The sequence below is a fragment of the Anas acuta genome, chromosome 1 (genome assembly GCF_963932015.1).
Source record: "Anas acuta chromosome 1, bAnaAcu1.1, whole genome shotgun sequence".
In the NCBI taxonomy this organism is placed as follows: domain Eukaryota; kingdom Metazoa; phylum Chordata; class Aves; order Anseriformes; family Anatidae; genus Anas; species Anas acuta.
Genome location: NC_088979.1, coordinates 109,871,112 through 109,890,846, shown reverse-complemented (window position 1 = coordinate 109,890,846; position 19,735 = coordinate 109,871,112). Strand labels below are relative to the sequence as shown.

The window sequence follows — 19,735 nt, the reverse complement described above, 5'->3', positions numbered from 1 at the left end:
GATTAACCAGAGACAGTCTCAGTCTTCATAGAAGATGCAGAGCCAGAAAGCACTGCAGAGATTATCTAGCCCACTCCTCTGCCCCAAGGTGAGACCTCTGTATCTGTCATACCTGATAGAAGTTTGTCTGACTTGTTCTTAAAGACCTCCAGGGATGGAGATCTCTAAGATCTCTGCAACTTTGTCAGACAACTGTCCCACTAATTTCATAAGCCCTCTAATTAGAAACTCTTTTCTCAACATCCAATCTAAAGCTTGCTTGCTACAAATTAAACCAGTTGCTAATTGGCCTGTGATAAGTACTCCTGTATACTATGAACATTGAGAAGAGATAACTCTGCAGCCCTGCTTTCTCACATTAATTTAATTTCAAGGTAATATAAAGATGGCTGTATTTAAATGGTAGGTAAAGTATTAAGATATGATGTCAAAGACTGCAATTATGTGAGAAGATGGAGCCAGATTCTTATTGGAGTTGCAACAAGCAGGACAAGAGGCAACGGGTGCAAATTGGAATGTGGGAAATCCCAGTTAGCTATGACAGTTTATCTTACTTTTTTCCCATTTTACCATAATGGTGGTCAAATATTGACAAAAGTTACCCTAGAAAGTTGTGGGACCTTTATCCCTGGAAATATTCAAAACTCAGCTGGCTGAAGCCCTGCTCTAACTGGAGCTGCTTTGAGCAGGAGCTTAGACTACGTGACCTCCCCAGCCAGATTCCTCTCAGCCTAATTAGTTCTGTATTTCTAGATCACATCAGTTTACATCTAGTGTGTAATTCATGTTTAAAAAAAATCTTTGAATTTGGTGAATATATGTATCTGTTCTTACTGAGTGTCCCTAATTCTGACTTTATCATTAATTTTAAGTTCTACAAAAAGAAATCAAAATTAAGCCTAATGTCTTAATTTACCACATACTTTTCTGTAACGTGGTTTTATTTCATATTATCTTTATTTCATATGTGTGTTGTCTAAGTTATATCACCTCAGCACGTGTGCGAATGGTTGCTGAATACCTCTGGTATAGACCTAATAGTTAGAAATGAGAGAGATTATTTGACTTTCAGGAGTCAAGGGAGGTGGAATATTACTGCCAACTGTGATTTAAAAAAAAAAAAGTTACTGCTAAAAGTGTAGTTGTTGCAGCTTACAGCAGTGAATGAAAAGCAAAACCAAAATGTTTTGGAGTTTGCATGATCAGGATTTTCTTGTGGAATCCAACGGCAAATCTTTTTCTCTTTGGAAACTATTTGAATATTCTTTGAAATGAAATTTTAGAGAGTACATAGAATCTTCTGTTTGCCCAGGACACTTTGTTAAATTAATGGTGTTAACAGCAGTATGTGTTTGGGAAGACATTTCATCCTACCTAGTATCCTGGTAAGTTCCTCTGTAGTGCCAAAGATTTTAAAAAATATGATCCTGAAATGTGTATCACTTTTTACTACAGTCATTCTTCAAAGAAGATCTTGAGAAGGGAACTTTGTTTCAGGATGAATGAAAAAAGAGTAGGCTTAAACCTTGCTGAGTCTGGCACGTAAAACCACTGAGGAGACAGATGAGGAGGAGGGTGATGCCAGAAGCTAAAACCTGCCATTATAATTTAATGGAAATGGGTGGAAATTGCACTGTCTCACCCTCTTACCAATGTACTGCCTGCTTGTGCACACTTTTTTTTTTGCATTGAAAAGATTAATTTGACCTTTTTTAAAATTATTTTTGAATATCAGGATATTACCAAGTAAAGAGAATGGAAGTCATTTTGTGTTCATAAATGCATTTTCATTAAAGGGCAATGGAAGAATAATATTGGGAGAACACAGAGGAAAGAACTGAAATAAGACAACTTAATTCTCTCAGGGTCTATACTAGACCGAGTAATAAAGAGATGTTAATATATTGAGACAGGAGTACCAATTCTTAGTCTTTAATCAGAGCTTTACAGTAATTTCAGGAGAAAATTCAGAGGGAGAAGTTTGGAAGTTATTGTTACTTGTGTAAACAGAACTTCATAAATTGTAAAGTTCGCTTTGTCATTCTAGAGGCTTTGCCTGAATTTACAATTCCACTTAAAGGTTACACTGCAGAAACTTTATTTCAAATTGTTCCTCTCTTTGTTTTCATTTGAAATCTTTCCCCTTACCACCTGGCTTTCTGTTTGCTTGTCAGGGAAGGTGAGTCTGAGTATTTGCTCAAATTTTAAATGAACACCAGAGTTTCAGAGCATGTTTGTTTAATCTTTTCTTTCATTGTCTGACAAATGAAATGTGTTAAGGTCCCCTCGGTGTTTCAAGAATTCAAATGGATAAACAGATTTTAAAAGTCCTGGTGCTGAACTTTCAACAAAGGCCACTCTCTTTCCAAATGTTGAATAGTCATTGAATTTAAATGGGTATATTAAAAAGAAATGCAAAGCCAATATGATTTAACTAAAAATTCCTTCCTGTTGTTTAACACAGCTGATTATGAAGCTGTCGTGATTTCATTAGTTTTCTAGTTACTCGTCTTCCATTGTTGTCATGACCTGATTTTTTCATGTCAAAACAAGCAGAGAAAGGAGGATGTGGAAAGAAAACTGTGCAGTATGAAAACGCCAAGAGGTTCAGAGGTTCAAAACATCTGTTATTTGTGGAAATACAGAACTCACCTCTAACTTAAAACCCCCAAAGCCCCCAAGGCTTTCTTTGTTATTCTTTGTTTTCTTTTCTCTTATTATTTTAAAGCTATCATTTAGTTAAGATAAACAGTTTTTGACAATGGTGGAGAGATCCCTTACATCATCTCCTCCACTTTAATTACTGCTGTAATAAAAAGAAACAAAAACATTTTGACAGTGTGGTTTTTAAATCCATTTGTCTCAGGAACGAACACTTGCAACAGGAGACTCTTACTTCTGCTGATGATGTACTGCCTGATAGTTCCTTTTCCTGAATTTCTCTTCATACTATGGCAATTTTCTTAGAGAATTCTTATTCCTAATCTTTCTCACTATGTCCAGTTCTTTTTCATCAGGGTTGCAGTAGGAAATAGGGTCTTTCAGTAAGTATTGTCTCCTGTTGCTTGAGAGTGCCTAACTTCTTTGCCTCATACTAGATGAAAAAAAAAAACAAAAGCCTTTTTCATGTGGCTCAGCATGTCCCACTCATTGCAAAACAAGTGGGAGATTACAGCAAAGATGCTTTACCCTCCCAGAGAAGGAAAATGTGCTGAAAAACATGCAGCAGGGGCTCCTCCTGGGAATGTACTAATCTGCCAGCAACTCAAGCTATTTCTGTGTGGATTTTGCTTAGCATACAAGATTTACATACTGTAGAGCTGTTGAGACCTAATGAGATGCTCAGGAATTGTGAAATGAAATGTGGTCATCCTGGCTGTGTTGAAAGGTCAAAGCTAAGCCAAGGAACATCATTAATTTTCCAGTATTTGAGGCAGTGGTGCCTTAGCACACTACTTTGTAAACCCAAAACTTTAATCTGAAACAACTACACGCTCATGAAAAGAAATTCTGTGACTATTTCTTGAATGAGTAAATTGCTGGGGTTAAATGACTGACTGAGGGTCCCTGGGGTAAATGGTAAGTACCCTGAAATCCCGATGTCTGTCTGTCTTCTCTTGCAACAGTACCTGTGGTGAGGTGAGGTGGATAGAGTGCAGAGGTGCATCTGTCTGCAGGTCTGCAGGGTGTTCTCCGTTGGCAGCTTCCCCTGTAGTAAGACAAGCTGTCTGTGGGAGATCTCCAGGCTGTTGTCTAGAGTTGCTGCTTTGTTATGAGTGTTTGCTCTCGGCGAGCGAAACCCAAAATGTCTGGCTGTTGTGGCTGGGAGCTAATCCTTTGTTCACGGAGATCTGTGTTTTAATGCTGTCCCTGTTTTCATTTAATTCACTTGTTAGGGCAATAAAAGAGATCATATTCCTGGCAGACTGACACAAACCCTGCCAAATGAAAACCTCTGGCAATGTGAACTTTTCCCACTCGGCTGCCGAGAGGGTTGCAGCTACCAAGGCTGCTGCTCACGCCGTGTGTCAGAGGCTGGGCAAAGCTGGCAGAGCAGCCGCTGGTCAGGCTGCTGCTGGGCTCTGCACGTCAGGGGAGCTGCTCACACCAGCAGCGAGCCCTGTGCTGGGCTGCCTGCATGCAGCTGGGTTCAGGCCGTATATCTGTGCTACAGCCAGAAGTGGATCACAGCCTGGAAAACATACCTAGCCTACTGTTGAATAAATCAGCTCAGATGGCAATCAGGCTCAAGACACGACACGGTGGGCTCGTCTTCTAAGTCCGGGCTGCTAGTGCTTCTCTGCAGTGGTTGCTCAAGCAAGGTGAGACTGCACCACCTGACAGCACAGTAAATACAGCTCCCGTCATTACTGCAGTCTCTTCAGTCACCTGATTTAAGCCATGATCTTGTTTCACGCTCTGCCAAGTTTCCCCTCCATGCCAGCTTGGTTGTGTGTGAGGTCTCGGGACCATAGGATAACCCTGGTTGAAGGGACACCAGGTTGGCATCTGGTCTGGCCTCCTGCTTACAGGTGCAAGGTCAGGCCAGGTGACTCAGGGCTTGCCCAGTGAAACTTTGAGTAAGGAGTTGCTAAAGGAATAAAGATTAATTAAAGGCTTATGAAGCATGTCACGAGCAGGAAAGCTCATAGGGGATGGGAATGGGGAGGCAAGGGGCAGACTGCTGGCAGTCTGCATGTGAAAGGAGCTCTCCAGAAAGACAGTACTGTGACAAGGCAACTTAGGGCTTTCCTTGCACCAGTAAGGATCTCAAGGGAGGTAAATCTTCATCCCAAAGCTATTGTTTCTGTGGTATGCCTGAGAAACTGTTTAGACTTCTGTGATGCTGCAGGAGGGTCTATTTATTTTCAACTGATGAAATGAAGTCTAACTAGTGCCATGGTCTGGTATTTTTCCAGCACTGTGAATACCAAACTGCTCTAGTTTAATATTCATGCAGATGTCGCTTCTCTGTTAGGGTGAAGTAGAAGCCCAGACTGCTAAAAATTGCTGGGACGTACCAGGGAAAGGATTGCTTGCATACACCCTGCACCCTTTCTGCTTATCCGAAGCATTTGCTGGTGGCTTCTGTCAGAGGCAAGCTCAGAGAGTGCCATAGGAAATAATAAGTGAAAGTTACCGTGATGTTGCCTTCTGCAATTGCTGTTGTAGTGCTGTGGTGTTCAGGCGCTTGTGTCTGAAGGCTCCTGCTGTGTTAATGGCTTACTGGATTTACAGGTCATGTGCTTTAGCCTAATTACTTTGAATGCACCATTATCTTAAAATACAAACTTTAAAATCTGTGGCAGGAACAGTTTTGTTTGTATTAACGCCTGAATAGTGGTTCAGACTTTGGATTGAGGTTTTATGTGTGACTGATAAAGCATCAAGAGCTGATGCTCTCTTTTGTAGCAACGTGGAGCAGAGGGGAGAATTTACGGAGAGTAGGATTGATTATATTGAATGGAGGGAAGAAAGATTTGCATAGCTTCTGTGTTGGGACTTAATATCCACATATATCGTCAAGTAAGCATAGTGTAAATGTTCTCCAGGGCTTTATTATGCAAGACACCACTTATGGTTAAAGGTATGGAAGGACCCTTTCATAATAAAACTTCCTGTTCTTTTGATTTAGCAGCAGTTAAGTAAGGAAAGAAAGATTAAAGAGCAAGAAAAGTCTAAATAGGTTTCTGTTTCTGGAAACAGAGACTGCAAAACAGCTTTTCATGCAGGATATGAATTATGCTTATTAGTAAGAAGCAGTGTCTTTGCAAGCATAATGCCTCAGAGCTGCTAGGGGAAGAATTCCATATGTAGAGATTTAGCCATGTTTGAAGTCTCAGTTCCTATTAGAAGAAAACATTCCTGAATGCAGATATCTGAAGAAAAAAAAAAAAGAGAGAGAGAGAGAGGAAGAAAAAGTAAATAGTTGGCAAGTGTTGAATGTAATATTTTCTTCTGTAGTTAGTATATTGAATTGTTAATTTCATAGATATTGTAGTAATCAAGAAAAACGTTTATAGCCTGCAACAATTAGATCTGCAGAAAAAAAGCAATAAGGTTTGTATGCACTTCCTGCACTGAGATACTCTTTTAAGCCTGACAAATGTATGTGAACTATGTTAATCACAGAACAAGGGAGAAATACCCTCCCTCACTTAAAGTTAAATCAAAAACAGGTATTGAACAATGCTAAGATATAAATCAAAGTGAAGGAAGAAACTATGACAGTAGAACTCTGAAGTTGATTACAGTAAGTCATTCATGTATCATCAAATTTTGGAAATTAAATTTTCTTCTTTCCTCCTTGACAGTACTTAGTTCATATGAGATAAAGTTAATTGCCCAAGAGATTCATCTCAGGTTTGCATGCTACTTGGTCAGTTTGTCTAGAACTACAGATACCAGCCAGCACTATGGTACTCCTGTAAGCTGTCTTCTGTTTCATTTCCAGGGATGGGCCTGGATAGATTTGACTTGCAAAGGGCTAATTCTCTAAATGCTACAAGGATGACTGCATCCCCTTTGAGAGATATAGCTGCAGTGGATAAGCACAGTATGTGGGGGAGCAGGTGGAGTTTGTCACAGGTGGAACAAAAAGTCTAGAGTTTGACTTACCACACTTCTGAAAGCTAAAAGTTAAATGTGTTTTTTTAACTCTCTTACCTGTATGAAGACAAAACAGGTTGCATGGATTTCTGAAGGACACATTAGTGCCTTTCAATTTCTATCCTCACATGAGCAATTCTATTTTCAACACATAAATCTAACCTTTTCATATGAAGCAAGTGCATCTATTCTTTGATGGAAAAGGTGACAAAATATTGCTTGAAGATTAAAGACCACTGCCTCAGCATCCCTAAGTGTTGCTTGCAATTTTTAAAGAAATTAATGTTTCTCCAACCATGAAAAGGGTGTTCGTTAAAAGTTTTTTCATCATTAGCATGATCATAGATGAACCATTAACAAATTAACATATTTGTTTAATTACTTTAGAAAAATATATTTTCAAATTGAAACAGGATTAGCAAACTAATGAAAATAGTAACTTTCTGCTTAGATTGGATGGGTAGGTGTTACCCCATTTGATATCCAAAGATGATATTGACACGACTAAAACTTGTGCAGAACTTTTTATTCATGTTCTCCTGTCCCACCTGCTGAACAGGATATATTTGATCTAACTTTATTCTGTTCTAATAAACTGGGTTGAAAGAAGGACTGAAATTACAAGGATTATACGGTAAATATGGAGTAGGCAGCAACGGTATCTAGCACCCTCTATGAAGGCTGAGGATGAAGAATATTGGGGGGAGGAGCTCCCCAGAAATTTTGGAGGAGAAAAAGTATTTCCAGACTGGGAAGCTAAAAATGGGTTTAACGTAGTGTTTGTGAAGTAGCAGCACCTTTTGGGGCAGATTAGTGTTGGCAGAAATAACACGGTCTTGGGCAGCAGTTCTTGGATCTGTAAGAGGTGATACCAAGGAAATTCAAGGGTATGAACTGGTGAGGAACAGAGCTTGCCTTGCCTCTGTGGCTTAAAGGAGGTGAGAAACAGTGTTAATATGAGTTATTTTCAGTGGGCTTTAAACAGCTGTTGTGCATTGGGTGCAGGGAAGTAGTGGTGTGTAGGACTTGGTGTGTTTACGGCTGCATTTGTATTTCGCTATGGTGTATTTGTATGTATTTGTAAGCCGAAAACAGTTAATCTCACAAGTGCATATAGTTTTGTTCATGAAGCTTCATTTTTGAGCAGATTGGAGTCTGAAGTACTTGTTGGTACACTTGAATTGGTCTCAGGGTGTAACATGAAAGCAGGAGTGTGAGTGCCAGTTTGTGGAATTTCTTCTGCTGGTTCAGTGCACAGCAGGACCAGAGCATGTCCTTGCTGCAGATGGGTGGCACCTAACTCCAAGCAGTAAGAGTCAGAAGTTTCAGAAGCAATAAGAAAATCAACTGGCTGTCCGTTAACACACCAGTGTGTAATTTCCCTTATATGATCTTTTAAGAAAGAGCTGCTGAAAGCAACTTTTCTTTCATTTGAAGTTCTGTTTTCAGGCCTAATCTCATAATCTCCTTGTGGCAGAACATACATGTCAGTAAATAATATTGAATGTGCCCTAGTATTAACTAAGAAACTCTTCTGTTTGCTTGTAATAAAAGGGTGTGAAAAATAGTTCTTTGCTTGTTCCTCTGTTTTGTTGCTGTCTTTTTATTTTTCCCTGCAAATTGAAGCTGTCCTTCTGTGCTTTACTTCCCCAGCAGCTGCTTTGTGAATCTTCCAGCCTGTATAGCCCTTTTGGCTTTTTAGTACATAGAGAGAAAAAGAGAGCACAGGGCTTTGATTTTAAAATGAACTTTTAAACTAGAGATCTCCTTAAAGAATACAATATATAGAAGCAAATAAATACTAAGGATTTGGGGAATGCAGGAAAATGAAAGGTAATGTCTTCTTTATCTACTTCTCATATTTATTTTAGGTTTGTCAAAATGAAGAAAAGAACCATTCCACAGAAGAACTTAACAAGTCTGAAACCCAAGAGGAGTTGAAAAAGGCTAATAGCCTTCCTAGTTTGACTCCTGGAATAAAAACAGCAGATAAAGACAAGCAACCCCGAGAAGGTTTTTTTCAGTTTCTTGGAAGCTTATTTAATCTCACAACAAAATCTTCTTTGGTAGAATCTAAACAGTCTACCTTCCAAGATGAACCCAACAGATGTGAAAAGGATTTACAGAACACAAATACTCCTATGGAGGACATACATCCACAGCATCAAAAAACTGAAGAGCCTGTTTGTTCTACAGCTGGAATGAAAGAGGACTCTGTAAATAAAGATGACGTGATCCCAAATAACATTGGGAAAGATTGCTCAAAGGATATAGAAAGAGGTCAAAAACGATCTGCAGATGTGCGAAAGTAAGTTTTATAATTTAATATTAAATTATTAAAAAGTGTGTGTGTGTGCGGAGAACTAAAGTGACAAATTTTGTTGAGTTGAGAACTGGTGACTGTCATTTCTAAGGATGAATGGAGTGTCCCTGACTCATCTTTGTGCAAATAGTAACAACCTTAAATAAATGGGGAGACATCAAATGCTACAAAATACAACTTTAAAAATGTTTTTTCTAGAAATCTTCTGACCACGAATGATAAATCCACTGTAGATCCTTCTAAGCATGAAGGGAGAAAATTGTGGCATTTAGGAATACATTCAGTATTGTAGACCTATTTAAAATAAAAAAAAAAAAAAAAAAAAAAAAAAAAAAAAAAGAAAGAAAATACAAGCTTGTTTACATCCGTATTGTGGGCTAAATAAAGGTTAAAAGGTTTCTCATTTTTAAATTTAACTAGTTCTGTGTTTTTACTTCTGCAATGAAGGTTTCTGAAGTTTTTAAATTATCTTTCCTGGTTTATTTGACTAGGCATTTTTTTGTTTATTTATGTTGCTTCCCTTTGTTCTTAGTTTTGTTTTTTTTAATGAAAAGAAGGTTATGTAAAATACTCAATTAGCCTAAGTATGGAACATCCTTAACAGTCCTGTAATATTTCCAAAAAAAAAAAAAAAAAAGGTGCCACAGGCACTGATGTGTGTTTGTGAGTAGAAAAGCTAAAATCTTGGCTGTGGTCCACACTGTATATTACAAAATTTTCTGACTCTAGTATAAACATAGATAATAGAATTCCAAAAGCATTTGTAGCACTTAGGTTGAATATTTGACTACGTGGGCTAATACAGCTTCCGTTTGGGTTACATGTGTGTGTGTATGTGATACTCGTCCGGTTTCTGATAGGTGCCTAGAATATGAACTTGCCCAAAGATGATGAGTCTGTAATTAATTTTTACTTGGGTTTTCAGTACTGCCCAGGGTACATACTCAAATTTTAAACCAAAAGTAATGATTTGGGGTATTATTGCTATTGTGGTACTCCTATGGTTGGTGAAGGGGAAGTAAGTCATAGGTTTCAGAACTGGCAGGTGAACTGAGCATAGGATATAGAACTGTTCGTAATTTGTAGTAATAGTGGTTGCGTTCTCTTTAGAGCTCTTTGGTTTTGATCTGATTGATTAGATGACCTTTAAGATCTCTTCCAACCCAGTCTCTGTTATGATCCTATAATTGTGACAATCAACCAGTTTTTATGATGGATTCTTAATGTACTAGCATATGTTGCACTGACACTTTTTCCAAAGTGCAAGTTGCAGCCCATGACCACTTCCCTGGCCTGTGTATGAGTTTCCCCTCCCTTTAGTTATCTGAAGTGCCCTAGGTGCATTATGCTATTTGGTCTGGTTTCTAAACAAACTGCTTTTCTTAAACGGTGTTCAACAGGCTGGCTTGCTTCATCACTCTCACTGCTGTTCACTGTTTTTGCAGTGTATTCTGGAAACTAAAGGTGAAGTTGCGTGCTATAATGCCAGGGGCTGTGCAGATACACAGTCAAAAAAAAAAAAGACAATAGACATTAACAGCTCTTTCTCACTTTTTACTTCATTCCACATAGTTTCTTCCATATCATATTGCAACATACTTTCTGCTGTATTTTCTTCACTGTTTGCTGATTCTCTCCGCACACAGCTATTGATTGTATTACTCACCTTATGGGGGCAATCTGTACTCTGTACAATTTTTTTCCTCGTGCATTTTGACAACAAAGTCAAATCTGCTTTTCTGCTGTGCTCTTGTAATTTACCTTCAGACTCTCCAGTGTATTTGGATGACTATGAGTACTGGAGATTCAGATGAAGGCCCAAAATGTGGTGAACTCAACATGGCAATGTCACTTCTGCTGCCTTTTCGAAGTGTTTCAAAGTGTGAAAGAGATTAGTTTGACTTTCATTTTGTTTTGATGCTTACAGGTCTGTGAGTAGGAGCAGGGGAAGTGACAAAGTGTTGAGATTTAGTTTTGCTTTCTGTTCATGTTATACTTCTGCATTTGAGTAGATGTTCAGCACTAAAGAGGTGCTGGGCAGTCTGTACGCACAATTGAAAGGGTCAGATGGTCTCAGTCTTCAGAATGATCAGGATTTATACATATGGCTTTAATAAAACTTCAGTAGTTCAGAAGGTATGGGTACTAGCTCACTGAAGTGACCTTGCTTTGTGCTGCAAGTATTTTTAGAGTTATGCCGATTTTATTGAAATCAAAGTTGCAGTTGGCATTTTCAATCAGACGTATCTTACATTGGCCTATCTTGTTAGATAACCTAGGCAAATCTAGGTTAGTCTAAGTCTAGGTTAGTCTAAGTCTAGGTTAGTCTAAGTCTAGGTTAGTCTAAGTCTAGGTCTAGTTTTTTCTCTGTGTAGTTTACATGTTTCATAGTCAGGCAAGAATATAAAAATGTCTGTTACTGGTTTGAAGGTAGAAGTGAGTTGGTGTATATACAAAATGAATTTTTTTCCCCAGAAACTGACTCTTAAATGTAGCCATTATAAAATTGGAAAAGCATTAAAACAGTCATTTTCCTTTTAAACTTGTTCTCAAAAGTACAGTGTACATTCTGCCCTTTTTGGCTCAGTGTACTAAAGAGTTAGACAATCTCTGCAATTTCTGTGTTTTTGAAGCAATTACTGAAGAGAAATTGAAACAACTGTGTGGAAGCAGAGGTTTGCACTGTTTACCTTTTAGAGAAGTTTGAATCAATAATATTTCTTTTTATGTTATGGAGGTGATTATGTAATTTTTGTTTTCTTATAGTACAGAGAAATGTAAAGGATGTGGAGCAGGGTTTTCTTCTCTTTAGTATTAGCTTCTTTTTTAAAGGTTAACTAATCTTCATTTAGCATTATTAAAGTGTAAAAGCACTCCTGATTACCTACAGGTGGCCTGATAGGTTTGTAGCAAGTACTAAGAAGTAGCTAGATGTGGGTCCTAAAAGAATATGAACAGAGATGGGAGGGTGGGGGGATGTAGCACAAAGGAACTGGATGTTGTGTGGATGCCATAAAGGAAAGTGGTGGTGTGAACATGGTCTTCTGCTAATCTCTTGAGGATCAGGTCCCAGAAAGCAGGTGAGATATGTTAGTGATCCATACATGTTCAAAGGCATGATTGATTCCATTGATGGTTACGTTAAAATGTAGTTTCAACATTTATTGTAGAGACAAGTTGAAATGTAGGGCTTTACAAATATTCCAGACCACTGCAAGCATGTATTACTGATCTTGTAACTGTTTCCTTTGTCGCAAGGAACATTCTAAATGAATTTGTTAATTCTAAACTACTGTTAAATATTAAATTGGACGTTATCTCTGCTTAGAGAGGAGGCTACAACGGTAAGTAAAAGAGGAACAGTTGTTAGATTGCATAATCCCCATGGGAGTTGTCTGGTTTTGGTGTGCTTTTTTTTTAAAAAACTTTCAGAGCTTAATGCATACCAAGTAGTCTCAGAGCATCTACCCAGACAACTTTATTAACCTCATGTCCTTAAAGCATTATTTTGCAAAATACCAGGAAATCAGACTGCTCTGACCTGTAGACAGAGGTTAGTTCTGCCCTCAGTGGGAGGCCTGGCCTTGGGTAGAAACTCAAGTTTCCAGGCCTTGATCCAAGCAGAGTGGAATTTGTGAACTCAGTCTGTGGAGTGCATGTTCGTGAGGGATGAAACGTGTAGGCCATGTTATTTCTCCATCACCCTGCCTGGCTGGCTCAGTGGTAATTGTACCTTCAGGGCTTCTGCTTCTTTAATCCAGGCAGCAGCATGTGGTAAAGGAGAAGCGTAGAGCATAAAACCATGATAAATTGGACAAAGTCTCTAGGCAAGAATTACTGTGGACAGTAATGTAATAATTGCAGCACTGAAGATAGGGTGAGGAGAGTTGGGTTTGCTAAGTCTCCAGTTATTGCATCCATTAGTTTTCCAGTTGTCTGGGATGGTTTAAGGTTTGAGAACTGAAGCAAGCAATTGGGCTTGCCCTGTTCTATAGAAGGTTCATGATGAAGGGCTGAGGTCACTAAAGTACAATGGTAAAATAGTGCTCGTTTGGCAGTCAGTAGGAAAAAGACAGACAAGGTATGGGCTAATATATGTGGAAAAATCTTTAGCGTCCCCAGTGGTTGAGGGCTAAGTATAAAAGCGGAAAGTTCATGTTTAGTTTTAGCCTTTGCACTCCTTCTTAATGAAGTTAAAAAACAACCTTTAATTAACAAAATAAGCCCTAAAAGTAAAACCAATGAAATAGTGGGGACACATTTAATTTCTCACCACTGAAAGTCTCTATGGGAAAGTCCAAGATTTCATAATGTAGATAACATAAAACATGGGTTTGCTCCCATCTTTCTTGCCTTTAACTAACAAGCAGCAATTTGTTTGAAAATTGAGGCTATTTCCAAAAGACCCCTGAAAATGGACTTCCTGCAGTAGGTACCTACCATGTTCTCAAGAATACCAGTCAAGGTAATAGGCAGTACACTTCACACGTGACTGAGAACATAACTTGTAATTTTAACAACTTATTTTTCTTTTTTCCCAGGGAAAAAATAATAACTAAAAATAAATAAATACAATTTAAAAAATTGCATCTGATGGCCTAGATCTCTGTTGACTGCCATTTTCCTATATTCTCATAATTTTTTTTCTTTTTATAGCATTCATGAACAATAAGTGGATGTTGTGTATAGTGAAATGCTTAACGATGCTTAACAATGCTTAACTTGTGAAATTGCATGGCTTGTTCTGGAGTTTAGCAAGAAGTCTTGTTGCATTGCTGAACATGACTGATGAGCTGAAAAGTTGCTGAAAACTCTAAATGTTTCGACTGTAAAATCCTGACCATTGGTTAAAATGCTAATACCCAAATTTAACAAAGTAGTAAAGATTTTGACTTCTCCCTTCTGTTATGACCCTTGTGGAAGTGAGAAAGAATTCCCAACCCACAACTGCAAGGATTTCCTAACTGTAAGTAGAAGATGAGAGGGGATGATTTCAAAAGCAGTGTTCAAAACAGTTTGCTTTTACACTTTGCACCCTACCAGGAGCCAAGTCCTCGTAGTAGTTTAGCTAGAGCATTGCAAGCTATTTCATTCAGAAAGGGAGGTAGCCATGAGGAGAGACAAATTTGAGACCAGGTACAGATCTACTAGGTAATACATTATTAAGTGTTGTGAGGGTTGGAGGTTTTTGGATTTTAAAGTCTAGAAAACCAATTGCTACACATCTAATTGCATAGTGTTTCCATTTTCGTACTGTCAAAAAGGCTATCCTTTTATTTTGCTCTGTCAGAAATGCAGATGATAAAATCCTTCTGATAAATGTGGTTAACATGTCTCTTTCAGAGCTTGTCATTCACCTTTGTATTACTGGTCAGATGCAGTCTTGTGGTGACCTGAAAAAACAACCGTTAATTTGTCTGATTGATTGTGTATTGTGGTTTTGGTTCAGTAAGTAGTAGCAGCATTCACCTTTCTCAATAGATGTGTTTGGCACAGAATCAAGAATAAATGAACAGAAAGAAAATCACTTAATTCCAAGCAACGGTCTCACCAGGTAACTCCTGAGGAATAATGTAGGAGAGTGAGGAAGCTAGTGAGGCATTTGCTGAAATCGAATCCATCTTGTGAACGGAGCCGTGTCCTTCTCTGTAATTGCCTAACCAGGACCTATTTTACACACAAGACCCGAGAGTTTTAAACCACGAGTGTGCACATAGGCTTGGGGTAGCACAGTGAGGAGTGAGGGGCAGAGGTAGCGGGGGGGAGAGGGGGATGAGAGGGACATGGGAATTGCTCTTCCCATGGCTTTCTGGCTTCTGCCTTCAGAAACCAAAGGTGAAAGTGCAGCGTTTTTCAGTTGCTGGTGCTCAGATGTACAGTGAGTCACTGCTGGAGCAACCTGCTGCCCCTCAAGAGGGGAATAAACAGTGTGGGAGAACTCTGCCCTTCTAGGACAGCCAAATGGGGCCTCAAATGGATTTAGAAGACTCCTGGGGAAGGATCAGGCTTGTGACATCCTACCACTAATGCTTGTGGTGGTCAGTTGTGGAGGAAGACGTCCAGTAGTAGTTGGAGGGGTATACCAAGCTCCTGTGGAAGGACTTAGCAGTCAGTGAAGTAACAGAGGGCTTTGTTTTTCTTAAATCTTTTCTTCCAGAAGCATGTCTATGCACACCAAGCTATCCACAGGCTCTCAGATTTCAATGGGAGCCAAAGCCTCTGTGGTGAACTGTGGGTGAGCTTGTGAAGACGAAGCCTGTGCTGGGGTTTAGCAACACATTGCAGGAGCCGGCTGGGTTGGTGCCGGGACTCTGTGGTGAAGGAAACGTGGGCCCAGGCCTCACCGCCAGGAGCTTCCCTGCCCACAGCTGGGATGTGGGCCAGAGGAAAGGTGGCTGCTGGCACCGAAACAGAGACCTGTGCCTTTCTGAAGGATGAAAGCTTCTAGTTTAAGGGTAATTCATAACACATGCATGATGCAAAATCCAGCTAAATTAATTAAGCTGAAAATTAACTCTACATTGTTTGTTGGTGTTTTTTTTTTTTTTTTTCCACTGATTTTTTTTTATTGGGTTAATGAGCTTTGCAATGTAGTAACTTAATAGAGTCTGTTTCTTAGAAATTTTACCGTGAAGTTTGGGAGTTCTTTGTACCTGCAGTGTAATCGTTCAGGCTTTGGCGTTATTTGCCATAAAGGGCTTATTCCTCACACCTGCATCTTTACTGTTGTTGGGGTAGCAAGTAGCATCAGAGAGGTGGTATCGCTGGGTTCCTGCTTTAAGCAGGTGGTTGGGTTGCTAGAATGCAAAGTTATCTTGGCCACCTATTCACAGTGAGCCTCTGTGATGTTCAGAGGCAGTTTCTAGTGTTATCTCCTGCAGATGTTATCTGGCTGACTCCTGCTCACATCGGTGTATGTGAAAGGGATGAATAATTTCTTTGTGTCAGGCACCTTGAAGTTGAACAGGTCCAAAGCTGCACTCTTGCTTGAGAGTTGAGGGATGTCCTACCTTTAATTCCTCGAGTGTGAGGAGAGGCTAGAAGGACTGGCTTCCTTCAGCCTGAAGAAGAGAAGGCCAAGGGGACACCTTGCTGTCCTCAGCTGTCTCATAGGGAGCCTCAGAGGAGATGAAGGCAGACTCCTCTCAGAGATGAGCACTCTTGGGAGGAGAGGCAACAGGAACTTGAAATATTCTGATACTGGTACTGGGAAACACATAGTTACTGTGAGGGGGGCCACATACCATGGGGTATGTGCACAGGCTTCCTACTCCAAAGACATCCTCAGAGGCGGCACAACAAGGCCCCAGGCCCCCACTGATCTCGCTACTCTGAGTACAGCTTCTTTCCCAGATGGGGAAGGTAAGCAAGAAGCAGTACCATGAGAAACCAGGGAAAGGAAAACCATTCCTTCCAAGGTCACGGAGACAACATTTGTTTTTATTAAAATTGTCTTTGACTCTTAATTGTCCTTACAGAACATTAACTTTGTAATCTCCTGCAAAATCAACTGCGTGCAAATCGCGGTGTTCAAACCAAACTTTTGACCTTTAAGAGCATACAAATGTGAAGTCCCAGGACACTAGGTATTTCAAACTTCAGATTTAAATCATGAAGCTATCCCCTCTGCCTAAAAAAATTATTTTCTTTGATTTAAGTTGCATATGGCAACTTTTCAGTTAGCCCACGGTGGCTTTTTTTTTTCAATAAGGCTTTTATTTTTTCCATTTATAAAGATCTGACATGACTGTAGAAATAGCTAGCTGAATAAGTTGGAGTCAACAAGAAGGTCAGAGGACTTTAACATAATTTTTAAAAAGGAGTCAGTTAAGCAAGAAGTAGAAAAAAAAAATGGAAAATTTTAAAATAAACAATAGCATAATTATAAAATAATTAGGGAGGGGTAGACAGGAACCACAAGAGACATACTGATTTAGAGCAGTGGATTTCAGCCTGTAGCCTGCAGACCTTTCTGGCCTAGGAGCTACTTCTCAGGGGTCCATGAAAGGAAATGAGGAAAAACATGCACTTGTAAGCTTGAAAAAATGGGAGACGGCTGGACTGGAGAGAGCATATGTGAAAGAGGAAAAATGGCTGTTGCATGCCTTGGGAGAGCCAAGTGTTGTGTGCTGCTGAAACAGGCCAGCCAGCAATATGCTCATTCTTCAGCACTGGTAAGCCCAAAGCTCAGCCATGGTGCTGGCTGCAAGGGCTTTGTAACGTGGGTATCAGGCTGTGCAAATGAAGCCATGCTGCCTGGGTATCTGAGGTGCTGTATCCATGTAGTGCTGTGTCTTACTGAGACATCTTCCTGGCTATATTTGAGAATAGTCTAGGGGTGTCTGCTTTCTGCTTTGTTGCATGGTACAAATATGAGGGGTTACCAATTTAATGGCATACACTTGAAAAAGTTGCAACTAATATAATCTATATGGATGCACTGAGAGGGGACATTCAGGGTAGTGAGATTCGTCCTGCTTCAGGGTTTCAAAACCAACAAGCTTGTTTTATAGTGAATACCGCTTTTGGGGCAAGTTACACAAGATGTCTGTTACACGAGATGTGCCAGAAGATGTACCCCTCCCCTCCTTGAGTTAGCCCCCCCTTGAACTTTGTACTTCTCTTCCATAATAGAAGAAATCTCTACAAGCAGCTGCTTTTGACAAATGTAACGTAACTCATGATGACATCTTCTCTTGTTGCTGTCAGACAGTCTTCTGTGAAGCTGAGTTTTGGCTTTATAGGGAATTGAATAGCTTCCTATTAAGAAGGGAACGAAGGAATCTCACAGGATGTGACGGGTGACAGAACTACAGGCTAGGTTTTGTGTATAATCAGGCTTTCATCTGTGTCCTCATCTGAATTGGAAAAAACAATTTGCAAAGAGTTTCTAAGGTAAGTTCTGAAATGATGTGTTCTTTTGATGATCAGAAATGAATTGTTACTTTAAATGTCTGTGGAACAAGTCCCTAGTGGCATTTTAAAGCAATTTTGCATGACAGAGCCTGCTTCTTAATGTGTTTCATAAGACTTAAAGCAAGATTTAGAGCAAGCCAACTGAGTTGCAACTGCCACATAGGAGAATAGGTTTTCATTTTTTAAATGTCTTGTTGCATGTGAGCGTTCAGATTGCAAACGCTCTAGTGTCCTCTAAAAATAAACTCGGGAGGAATAAAAGGTCCCTTGACAAAATTGTTACAATATGCTGAGCAGCAAATTCTCACTGAAAGGTCAGGGATCCTTAAGTTGCCATGTCTGCGGAGAAGAGGTTGGTTCCTTTTTAAAACAACAGCCAGTGTAGAAACTCTTGGAAGAGGAAAGTCTGCAGAAAAGCAAAGCTGTACGGCAGGAGACGCTGGCAGAGGCTGACCACGAGATGAGGCTGTGCAGGATGAAATGGTGCTGTAGCCACTGCTGTTCAGGATTGGGTTTGTACACGGAGCTCCGTAGGGCACATTGCTCTGAGTCTTCCTCAGACTTCAACTACAAATCAGTCAATCAGAGCATAAAATTCCCTCAGAAGACAAACGGAAAGCAAAAAGAATGAGGAGAAATGATAAAAGGCACACGATAGGCAAGAAGTTCTGTGTACGCTTGTTTTGCCAGACCATGTGGAATAAACGGTAGTTGGGATCTGTAGCCCAAGGCGATGTAAATATAGTACCCCTTCATGCTGGGTTCTCTTTTCATCTCTCTGTAGGCAGTCTTGTCTAAAATTAACCTATTCATCCCGTTTCTGGATGGTTTCAATTTAAGAATTGCTGAGTTCATGGGTGAAATTGAAGGCAAAGTTGGGTGTGGGAGACAAAGGTATTTTCCAGGTTTGTGTCAGAACACTATATTTATAGATAAATCCTGAATTCTTCACACTGCATATCAGACAAAATACCAACTGCAGAATGAAAGACACTCAGTAAAAATTCATTGTCATTGAGCAGTTTATTCAAAATAATGCTGTGTTTGTTGTGGAAATGAGTGTTCAGTACATTGCAATACCATTTAACAAGCTCACTTTAAATATGTATCATTATGGTTTTCCTTTTCAAGAATTCATAAAACTTGTTTGGAGAATTGGTGCAAGCCTATGTTCTGTTTGTTTCCTTCAAAGACATTTTATCTGGATTCTGGACTGTTGTGGACTGACTTTTTATATTTGAGGTTGACCAAAGTATGGGAGAAGCAATGGTTAGATTTTTATATAGATATTTTTTATTTTAATAGTGGTTATTTAAAGCATTTTGACTCCATTGCAACTTAACTGAAATGGGAGAAGATACCCAGTAAGGTTAACTCTGAGTGAGAACATGATCAGGTCTTACTTCCTTCAACCTTGTTTTTTTATGGCTATATCTGTTTTGATGGTGTATGAATATAGTGTACTATAGAAAGCAACAATTCCTTCCCCTAAGATTTTAGGATATCTGGAGCTTTGAAAAGTATTTTTCTAATATAGAAGAAAGTTTTCTATAAGGACGTGGAAAACAGTATAACTTACTGTTTTTCTTTATATACATACAAAGAAAACAAAATGGAAGAAAACCCTCATCTTTTGTTTTTTCTCTACTACCCTTTTTCCAAATGCATTTTGTTTTCTTCCAAGCAGAAATATGTATGCTTGCTTTAAGAGATGAGATTGCTGAAAATAGCAACTTAAATGGTGTGTGTGATGTTTAGCAGCTACCACTGCTGGAATCTCTGGAAACCAGACTAGTGGTGTAGAAGACTAAACGCATCTAGCTCTGCAAATGCTTGTGAGACATGGTGTTTATATATGACTTTCCTGTAAACCCTATATTGAGATTC

At 39.4% G+C, this 19,735-nt stretch overlaps 1 protein-coding gene across 2 annotated transcripts in view; it reads left to right on the top strand.

Moving 5' to 3' along the window:
- Nucleotides 1-19,735, top strand: part of CRYBG3 (crystallin beta-gamma domain containing 3) — a 93,379-nt gene that overhangs the window by 18,530 nt on the left and 55,114 nt on the right. For both annotated transcript variants that reach the window (XM_068692523.1, XM_068692534.1), the window contains exon 3: nt 8,481-8,917. In XM_068692523.1, coding sequence (XP_068548624.1) covers nt 8,481-8,917 — 437 coding nt within the window. The remainder of the gene's footprint in view (nt 1-8,480; nt 8,918-19,735) is intronic.